This window comes from Trichechus manatus, unplaced genomic scaffold (assembly GCF_000243295.1).
Source record: "Trichechus manatus latirostris isolate Lorelei unplaced genomic scaffold, TriManLat1.0 scaffold00207, whole genome shotgun sequence".
Lineage (NCBI taxonomy): Eukaryota > Metazoa > Chordata > Mammalia > Sirenia > Trichechidae > Trichechus > Trichechus manatus.
In genome coordinates, this window is record NW_004444143.1 from 2274916 (window position 1) to 2285125 (window position 10210).

At 48.3% G+C, this 10210-nt stretch overlaps 1 protein-coding gene across 1 annotated transcript; it reads left to right on the forward strand.

Annotated features, from left to right (window-relative positions):
- The first annotated feature begins 545 nt into the window (after window positions 1-545).
- Window positions 546-8416, forward strand: ZNF792 (zinc finger protein 792). Its single transcript, XM_012559026.2, has 4 exons — window positions 546-713; window positions 2896-3022; window positions 3736-3858; window positions 4917-8416. Exons 1-4 carry the CDS (start codon window positions 654-656, stop codon window positions 6404-6406), a joined length of 1800 nt encoding a protein of 599 aa, XP_012414480.2. The 5' UTR covers window positions 546-653; the 3' UTR covers window positions 6407-8416.
- Window positions 8417-10210: the final 1794 nt, after the last annotated feature.

Here is a 10210-nt window from a genome sequence, read left to right on the forward strand (position 1 = left end):
ACCTCCCCCGGGCACACCTCTGCGCCCCCCCCCACCTCCCCCGGGCACACCTCTGCGCCCCCCCCACCTCCCCCGGGCACACCTCCGCGCCCCCCCCAGCTTCGCCACCCCCTCACCGTTCTAGCCACCACCGCCCGCCTCCGCTCTCCGCTCCCCCCTTCTCCGCTAGCCCGGCAGGCTGCAGGGCCGAACTACATTACCCAGGAGGCTGTGCCCGTGCGTCGGCGGGGGACGCTGGCCAATGGCGGCCCAGGAGGGAGGCGTGTCTTACAGCCCGCGTGGGCGGGGCCCGACCTGGGGCGTTTCGGTCCCGGAATCCGTTTGCCTGTGGCGGGTTTGTCCACACCCAGCCATGGTACCCGGGAGCCGGGTCGGGACCGTTTCCCGGACGGCTGTTCGGGATTGAGCACGGAAGGACAGTGAGGAGGATAGGACTCACCTCTGCGCCTTTGTACGAACCGTGACTTCCCTGTAACGGGTGTCCGCCAGGGCCTGGCTGTGGAGCGCGCTCTCCGCGACCGCGAAGGGGGCACCCGGCTCCTTGTGCGCATTTTACACGGGGGAGACTGAGGCTAGGAGTACGACCCTCAGCCCGAGGTAGCAGCCTGCCCGGGGCGAGGCAGGGTAGGTGGTCGGCTGAGCCCACGCGCCTCATGACCGTGCTCCATCCGCAGACTCCGATGGCGGCGGCGACACTGATGCACCTGGCGCAGGTGAGTGGAGGGGCTTCCGGCTTTCAGGCGCTCGGGACCTCACTCTCGTGCTCTTGGCGCCACGGTATAAACGATGGAGCTGTCCTCAGACTTCTCGCCTATTCCATGTCCCTGCTTTTGAGTCTGGGGGCCCTAGAGGGGAGTCACTCCGGCCTAGGGTCCTGAACCTATGGAATGAGTTGAGAAGGGTTTCCCAGGCACAGGAACAAGTATGTACAAATGCTTGGGGGTGAGAGGGAACCCCAGGTCACCCGTATGTCTGGTGCAAACAGAACAGGTGGGCAAAAGTCAGCCCTGGAATGGCAGGCGGAGGAGTTGGTCCTCTATTCTGAGGGTGTTGGGAGCCGTGAAAGGTGTAGAGTAGAGGAGGAAAGTGATCTAATTCAGGTCTTAACAGGCTCCCTATGAATGCAGAGTGGAAACCCGATTGTGGGGCGAGAGTGGAGGCAGGGAGGCCAGGGGGTAGACTACTGCAGTCGTCCAGGCGAGTAAGTGATTACGGTGGCCAGATGAGAGTGGTACCTGTAGGTAGAAGTGGTTGGATTCTGAATCTGTCTTTTAAGTCTGACTGACTAGTTTTCCTGGTGCAGAGGGTGAGAAAGAGGGGATGACCCCAAGGTTTTTGGCTTTAGCAGCTGGAAGGATGGAAGTACCATCCACTGAGAAGGAGAAGTTGGTTGTAGGAGGAATTTTCAGTGGAAATATCAGAAGTTAGATTTTGGCCATGTTAATGTTCCAGAGACCCCTAAGTGGAGTTGAAGAATGGACATCTACACACGCAGTTATGGAGTTCTGGGGAGGCATTATGGTTAGAAACATCCAACCTGTGGCATGTGGTGTGTGGACAGTGATGTAGCTGTAGATCGGATTTAGGAAAGTGCATCTTCGCTATTAGGGAGAAAGAGGAAGGTGGGGCCTGAAAATGGAGAGGTAGGTGTCTTGCTTGGGCACCATGGTTGCCTTGTTAAGCATCATAAAGACAGATGAGGAAGAATGGTCGGGGGGGCGGGGGCGGCGCTGGCAGGTGGCCAAATTTTCCTAGAGGCAGTAGGTATGAGATGGATGCTGAGGCTTACTTAGCAGTAATGGAGGTAATATTACAGTGAGGCCTTGACTGGTGTTTATTCAGCCATCTGTTCTCACCGGAGCCCTGGTGGTGCAGTGGTTAAGAGCTCAGCTGCTAACTGAAAGGGCTGCAGTCCAAATCCACCAGCCGCTCCTTGGAAACCCTATGGGGCAGTTCTACTCTGTCATATAGGGTCACTATAAGTCAGAATGGACTCGATGGTAGTGGGTTTTTGGATGTTCTCACCAGGCCTTTGTGGTGACCCTTAATAGGGCCTGGGGATTTTCAGTCAGGGTGGAGAATTAGCTCAGGGACAAACGGGGCCAGCTGGGAGCAAAGCTAGACTCTGGGTAGATGGGTAGGAGGGCCAGAGGGGTTGGCTGTTGAATGAGTGTGACTGATGAAAGAATAGAATGTGCAGCACAGAAGAGGAAGAAGGCAGAGGGTTTTGAGATCAGTGTGTGGTTCTGGGTGGCTTAGGTTGAAGCTAGCACAGGACTACATTACCCAGGAGACAGGGAGGCCTTCAGAGCAGGGTTGGGTGTTGCTCTTGGCAGTGGGAGCCATCAGTGGTCTGGGGCAGGATGGGATCATGGTTCTGTTTGTCACGTACTCTGTGGATGCTGTGTGCAGACTGACATGTAGAGTCCATGGAGATGGCTATGATATGGGCTGGGGGAGGAGAGACCAGAGGCAATGGAGATGCAGCGGTGGGGTCCAGAGTTGTAAGGAAGGTGCAGTCCCCGCTGTGATATGCATGTGGAGGGGGGTGTGAACTGTCAGCCCTAGGGCCCTGGTACTGGGGGCTTAAGGGAGAAGACTGAGTCTACGTATGTGTCTGGGAGGCATGACATTGGCAGCACTAGCGGAGGGGGCTCACAGATGAGGGGATTGGGCTCTGCTCTCCAGGCCCAGAGCTTCAATGGTGTCCATCTGCCCACCTGCCTATTGTTGCTGTGGGCTGATACAGAGATCAGTGGGGCATAATAAAAGAGCAAAGTATCTCCTCTTGAGTTGGGGAGCTGGGGAGGAGGGTAAGCAGGCGTTAGATATGGGGAAATGGATGGGGATTCCTGAGAGAAACTGATTATGGAATTAACTGTTCCCATTATGCAGGGCTGTGTGACCTTTGAGGATGTGGCCATTTACTTTTCCCAGGAGGAATGGGGCCTCCTTGATGAGACTCAGAGACTCTTGTATTGCAATGTGATGCTGGAGAACTTTGCACTTATAGCCTCACTGGGTAAGACCCTTACACCTACCTGTCCTGAGCCGGTCTCTGCCTTTCCCCTCTTCCCAAGAGACAGCTCAGTCCTTCCCACAGCTGGACCATAGGCACTGCTTCCTTCTCCATTTTCCTGGTACAGTGAAAGTTGTGAGAGCTGGAACTCGACGGGACTGCCTTGTTTTTCCGGGTCTCACAAATTTCCCGCCTTTGATAGGGTGCCCTCTTACCATTTTTCGATCGCTTGTTTTAGTGGAAAATATTTGGGTTTTCCTTCTCTGACAGGTTTCCACCTTACACAGGTTCCAACTTTCGCAGGTTTTACTGTATATGTGCTGTGGGTTCCAGGGCTGAGCGGTGTGCAGTATCTCATCCTCTTTTTGAGCAGCTCCCACACCTGCTGCCTTGAAGTCTTGCAGAAGGGTCCTGGAATGAGGAGTCTTGCAGTCTGCCCAATGGATCCCATCTGGCTCCCTGCTTAGGTGATTGTCCAGATCTGTGACAGTTCTGTGATTCTGGTTCTGTCCTTTCCTTTCGCTGGCATTTCCTACGGCCTAACTATGCCAGGAATTGCAGGCACTGATGTGGTCACTACTTGCTGGAATCACTGGGCTGTTCCTGCAAGACCTTCCTTGTAGGTTCTTTTTGTAATACTTAGTTTTCTTTCCTGTGGTCTGTCGTGGGGTAGTTCACCTGGGCAAATGTTAGCTACTCACCTGTGTTTCCCTTAGGAATTACATCTTTCAGGCCTAATGTAGTTGCCCAACTGGAGATGGAGAAAGAGCCCTGGATGCCTGACAGAGTGGACATGACTCCAGCCATGGCAAGAGGGGCTTATAGGGGGCCTGGCTCTGGTAAGTAGGAAATGGAAGAAGATGTGATATCACCAGTGAGTTCATATCATACCGGCAACTTTTCTCATGTTTATCATTGTTTTGGTGCCAAAGTCAGTGACCATACTTCATTTCTACCTCTCCTTCCTCATCCTTGATACTTCGTTCACTTGTCATTTCTATTTTGTCTTTGGGCTCTGGTGATCCCCTACCCTTTTGGCTTCTGTGCCTCACTCTCCACAATTCCCTCTGCAGTGCTCCCCAACATTGCCTGTACTTAATATGTCATGCAGCTGGAGCCCTGGTGGTGTAGTGGTTAAGAGCTCGGCTGCTAACTAAAAGATCGGGGGTTCAAATCCACCAACCACTCCTTGGAAACCCTATAGGGCAGTTCTTCTTTGTCCTATAGGGTCACTATGAGTTGGAATCGACTCAATGGCAATGAGCTTAATATGTCATGAGATGTGCACATTTCCATAATTCCAGCTATTTAGTTGCAGTTGGATTTTCCCGGACCTAGACTCACCCTTCTGCAAAGCCCTCATGGGTTCCCAGCAGCCAAAACCAAAACCAAAACCAAACCCGTTGCCGTCAGATCAATTCTGACTCTGATAAAAGGCCTTTACAGAGAAGTGAGTTGGAGACCCTGCATCTCCATCCAGTACTGTACCCAGTCCTTATTTCTTGGCCCTAGTAAAGTCTCCCCTATTTTGTGACCTTGTCAGGCACAGTACTACAGAGCAGACCATTCCTTACTCTGACATCAGGCCTCTCATCTTGCCAACTGTTCCATGGACTCATTCTTGGGTCAGACACACATTTGTGATGGGGCTCTTTCTTTCCAAAGAGCCCTAGTGGTGCAGTGGTTAAGCACTTGGCTGCTAACTGAAGGGTCAGTGGTTCAAACCCACCAGCCTCTCTGGAAGAAAGACGTGGCGGTCTGCTTCCGTAAATATTATAGCCTTGGAAACACCGTGCTCTGACCTATAAGGTCACTATGAGTTGGAATTGACTCACTGTCAACTGGTCTTTCTATCCACCAAAGTTAACATGAATTTCACCATTATTTCTGTTTTCAGGTTTTTGGCATGGAATGGAGGGCCAAGAGTCACCTTCTGAGCATAGTGTTTTTATAGAAGGAGTATCACAGGACAGGAATCCCAAGGCAGGTCTGTCCGTCCAGAAGGACTACTCTTGTGACATGAGTGGCCTGCTCTTAAAAGACATTTTGCACCTTGTTGAACACCAGGCAACACATCCCAGCCAGAAACCATACATGTGTGGGGCATTTGGGAAAGGGTTCGGGTTCAGTGCAAAACTTCACCAGCAACAGATGCAACAGAATGTAGAGAAGCCCAACAGAAGGGATGAGGGTAAGACCTCCTTTGTGAAGACCTGCAGAGCCCACATGTCAGAGAAGCCTTTCACATGTAGGGAGGATGGGAAGGACTTCATGGCCAGATCAGGCTTTCTCCAGCATCAGGTCATTCACAGTCTTGGGGAGCCACATAGGAGCACTGAAAGTGTAGTGGGTGTTCACACTGTGCAGAGGAATTACAAGTGCAGCGAATGTGGGAAGACTTTCAGTGACAAATCCACACTTGTTCAGCACCAGAGAATCCATGCTGGAGAAAGGCCTTATGAGTGTGGTGTATGTGGGAAATTCTTTAGACAGACCTCCACCCTCAATATACATCAGAGGGTTCACACTGGAGAAAGATCTTATGAGTGCAGCGAATGTGGAAAAGCCTTCAGCCACAAAACCAGATTTATTCAGCACCAGAAAATCCACACTAAAGAAAGGCCTTATGAGTGCAGCGAATGTGGGAAATTATTTAGCCAGTGCTCTAGTCTCTTTCAACACCAGAGAGTTCACACTGGAGAAAAGCCTTATGAGTGCCATGAATGTGGGAAGTTCTTTAGGCACATCTCCAGTCTAATTAAACATCGGAGAGTTCACACTGGCGAAATGCCTTATGAGTGTGGCGAATGTGGGAAATTCTTTAGCCAAAGCTCTAACCTCATTCAACATCGGAGGGTTCACACTGGAGAAAGGCCTTATGAGTGCAGTGAATGTGGGAAATTATTTAGCCAAAGCTCCAACCTAATTAAACATCGGAGAGTTCATACTGGTGAAAGCCCTCATGAGTGCAGTGAATGTGGGAAAGCCTTTAGCTACAACTCCAACCTAATTAAACATCAGAGAGTTCACACTGGAGAAAGGCCTTATAAGTGCAACGAATGTGGGAAATTCTTTAGCCACATCTCCAGTCTCATTAAACATCGGAGAATTCACACAGGTGAACAGCCTTATGAGTGCAGTGAATGTGGGAGATTCTTTAGCCAAAGCTCCAGCCTCAGTAACCATCGGAGACTTCACACTGGTGAACGTCCTTATGGGTGCAATGAATGTGGGAAAGCCTTCAGCCAAAGCTCTGATCTCATGAAACATCAGAGAGTCCACAGTGGTGAGCGACCTTATGAGTGCAGTGAATGTGGGAAAGCCTTCAGCCAAAGGTCTAATCTGATTCAACACCAGAAACTTCACAAACCAGATAGGCCTTATTAGTACAGCAGATGTGGGAAAGCCTTTCAGCCTAACCTCATTTGGCACTGGAAAGTTCACATTGTACAAAGGCCTTAGAAGTGCAAGGAATGTGCTCCCTCCTTGTTCAACATAATGACTGACATCAGAGATAAGCTCAGAGAATAGTCTTTATGAGGGAACCATCAGCCAGAAGTTGAACCTCATTCATCCAAATATCCACATTGGGGAGATATAATTGCTAGGTATGGTGGAAGCTTTCTGGAGCTGACTTGCATTTTATGACCATGGACTCTGACCAGTGACCAGAGTTTGTCACTGCCAGTGTTTGTGGCAGAAGCCATCCCAGTTCTACACACTGGCAGTCCTTCAGAGTGTGTCAGCCACTCCACTATGCTCGAGAAAGGCAGACCTCTGTTATCTCCTTCCAATCACTGGAAGGAATTGTGAGTAACCTGAGGCTATTGGAGAGCATTATTCCCTCCCACTGTGACTGGTTTACTGTAGACCTGACCCATGTTTGGCCACAAAGACATGAGCTGGGTTCTGCTGTCGGCTTGCAGAGATTCCCCTTTTTCAAAGACATTGTTCTCATGTGATGCTCATGGTGGATTTATTCAGCCTTCAAGTTACCCAACCCAACAAATTCTTGCTTTACATTGTTCTGGTTTGTGTAATAAAGACCTTATTGTTAAAGCCACCTTTAGTCTTTTGTGTATGGGGGATGGGTAAAGAACAGAATGAAGGTCTACAAAACTAAAGGGTTCTCCAATTTTAATGCCTCAGAGGAGACAGCAGGATGGCAGAGAATAGCTCTCTGTCCAGATTTGGCTCCATTTGCATTACTACCCAAGGCTTCTTAGGACAATCTGTGGACTTAATGTTGTAGTCTGAATGCCATGAATTTTTGTAAACCCAGAGGTCACCCTGTGGAGGAAGTTGTAACCTCTAGTGCATTTGAGAGCAGCATGAATTGGGTCCTTTGTTCTGAGGGCATGCCCCACATTCCCCAGCACTATTAACTGGCTCTTGCCAAAGAGGTGTGCCCTTAAATCTAACATCTGGTAAGCATATGTCTCTAACTGTAAGTTCTACCGGGCCCAGGTGGGAACTATAATTTGTATAGAAACACTGGGTGTGATAGGGAGTAGGTGAGACTACAGCAAACTAGAGGGAATCTGCCTATTCCAAAAGTGCATCCACAAATGTTCCCTTGAATGTGACTGTGCAGGATGTGGGGTTTGCAGAAATCCCTAGGACTTCCAGACTCTGTTCAATGGTCAAAGTCACTGGCAGAGAAAACAAGAACGGTTTTTTGGATTACTGTAGCTTCTCTGCAGCCTTCATCTGAAGGCCATTACTGCACCTGCATAAAAAAGACAGAGAAGGCAGATCATTTAGTCCAGGGATGTAGCATTTGTGACATTGCTAGCATTTCTGATGAAACAGGTGGAAATGGCCTTCATTGCTTAGCTTTTTTTTTTTTCTGCCAAGTCATAAGGAGAGAGAGAGGACCAGAGCTATGCATTTGGTTTTCAAAGCTGGGAGGCTAGAAGGATCAACTAGAGAATGGATAGAGACAGTAGAATCCAAGAACTGTGCCTTTGGACCCTTCAAGTTTTAGGGGAGAGCAGGTAAGGAGTAGATGGAAAAGGAGGCAGAGAAGGTGTAGTCAGATAAAAGACCCAAGAGAGGGGGTGATTCCCTTGGTCCAAAAAGTGAATCAAGGAGGGAGTGGCATCACTTCTTCCCAGGAGGGCCCCCACAAGCAGGGATTGTGTATATTTTCTCACCTTATGCACTGCCCCTAGGTGGGTACCTGAGCACATGCTAGATTCTCAGTGAATACTTAAGATGTTGTGACTGAAGATGGCATCACTGTAGCAACTGGAAAGCCCTACAATTCACTTCCTAGGCTGTGCCTGATTGTGAGATCTCCCCATCTCTACAACCTGCCTCTACAAAGCCTGCCTCCAGATTCTGTGGCTTTCACCCTCCCCTGAATGTCCTAAACGCTCCATGTGAGCAGACTGACGTTGAAGCTCGGATCACTAATCCATTTTGTACTCTTAGGACTTCTCTCTGGGAGGAGAAGGGAGGGAAAAAAAAAGAGCTTCAGACATGCATCCCACCCAGCAGCCATTGTGGGGTGAATGGGGCCTCTGCCTGAGGAGGGGCTGTCAGGTGGCAAGTCTAATATTCCTGTCATAACTGTCCCTGTTGAAAGAAAAGCAGAGGACAAGGAACTGTCGGAGAAATCGATAGCAGGTATCTTGCTTTGATTTTGGGGGTTTTCTTACAAAACTACATATTCACTTTAAAGAAATCCCTGGCCAAGATTAATCCGCTGGCACTTTTCTTTCACCCAAAGTTGCAAATCCTTTCTTTCCTGTTAGAAGCCAGGCTTACTAAATTTGAATTTCACAAGATATGGCTGTGTGAAGGGGCGGGGACCATCTTGTGAACTGCTATCCGTTGATCTCAGTGAAAGGGGGGTTCAATCAATCATGTTAAGATTAGCCAATGGTTAACCTTCTATTCTTCTCCATCCTCTTCTCTTTATAAGTCTCATTGTACATAGCTCTTCGAGACATTTGCTTTTTCTGGAATCGAAATGGCCCCCCTATATGCATATAGAATAACTGCTCAGAATAAACTTTATGTTCAAATTTCATTGAATTATGATTATTTTTAACAGTTTGGTGTCAGAAGCGGATCCAGAGGAAAATCACAGTGCCCCATTTTACGATGAGAGATTAAAATAATAATAATAATATGGGTCCCTAACATCCAGTTGTTCCCTCACCACAGCTAGGGAACTTGCTAAAAATCTCCTGGGTTTGAGTTCCACTCCTTTTGTGTTGAATTCTCTGAATTTATATCTGAGCTGTTATGAACATCCTTTGCATGCTAAGTACCTCTTGTGTTGTCTGTTTGGGGAACAGGGTTCCCATCTGCTCTGTCCTTTGCTTTCCACTTTGGGAAATTTCTGTTTGGTGCTCAGGTTTTGTAGGGAGTTTTCCAATTAGTGTTATCTGAATACTTTCCTTGGAGGGGTTTCAAGGGATATCGAACTGAGCTCAATAAAATGTGTTGGATTTGATACAAGGGAAATCTCAGATAATTTTATTTGAATGTATTTGCCCAGTTTGGGCGCAAGGGATCCAAGGGATGCCTCAAATAATTGTACTTGAATACTTGAACTGGGTTCAAGGGAAACTGAACTGGGTTTGAAGGCGATCTCCAGTAATTTTAAGAGGGGTCGACCTGACTGAAAAGCTTGGAATTGAGTAGCTATGTTTGGGTGTGTATGTTGCCTTGTTCTGTACCGTGTGGTTTAGAGTGTTATGCTGTTGTTTCTCGTCAGAGAATGGAAAGTCATAAAGTAGAACAGAGGCATAGACTCCATAGCCTGTTGTTTGAACTGGCCCCAGAGACCCTGTGAATGTGTGCTTCTCACCAAAAATGGGGTCTACTTGGACGAATTTTGAAGTGGGTCATCTAAAAAGGGAGATGAGATTTTGAGGACTTTGGTTTTGACCTAGAGAGAGCATTTGGTCAGGGTTTTTTTTGTTTTTTATTTCCCCCTGTGTGCTGCCATGAGGTCACTGTAAGCCTCAGCTCCAAGAAAAACTGCTTCTTGTGGCTGTCTTATGATTTGGGATTTTAGTAGCTAACAGAGAAACTTTGATCCAAATTGGTTTATTTGTAAAATGGACTGAAAAAAATGATAAATTGTTATTTTAATAGGTATAAGGAAAAGAGACCTCAAAAAGTAAAAATTATTCTAAATTTACTTCCCTAAATTATTCTTAAGGCACGCAGAAG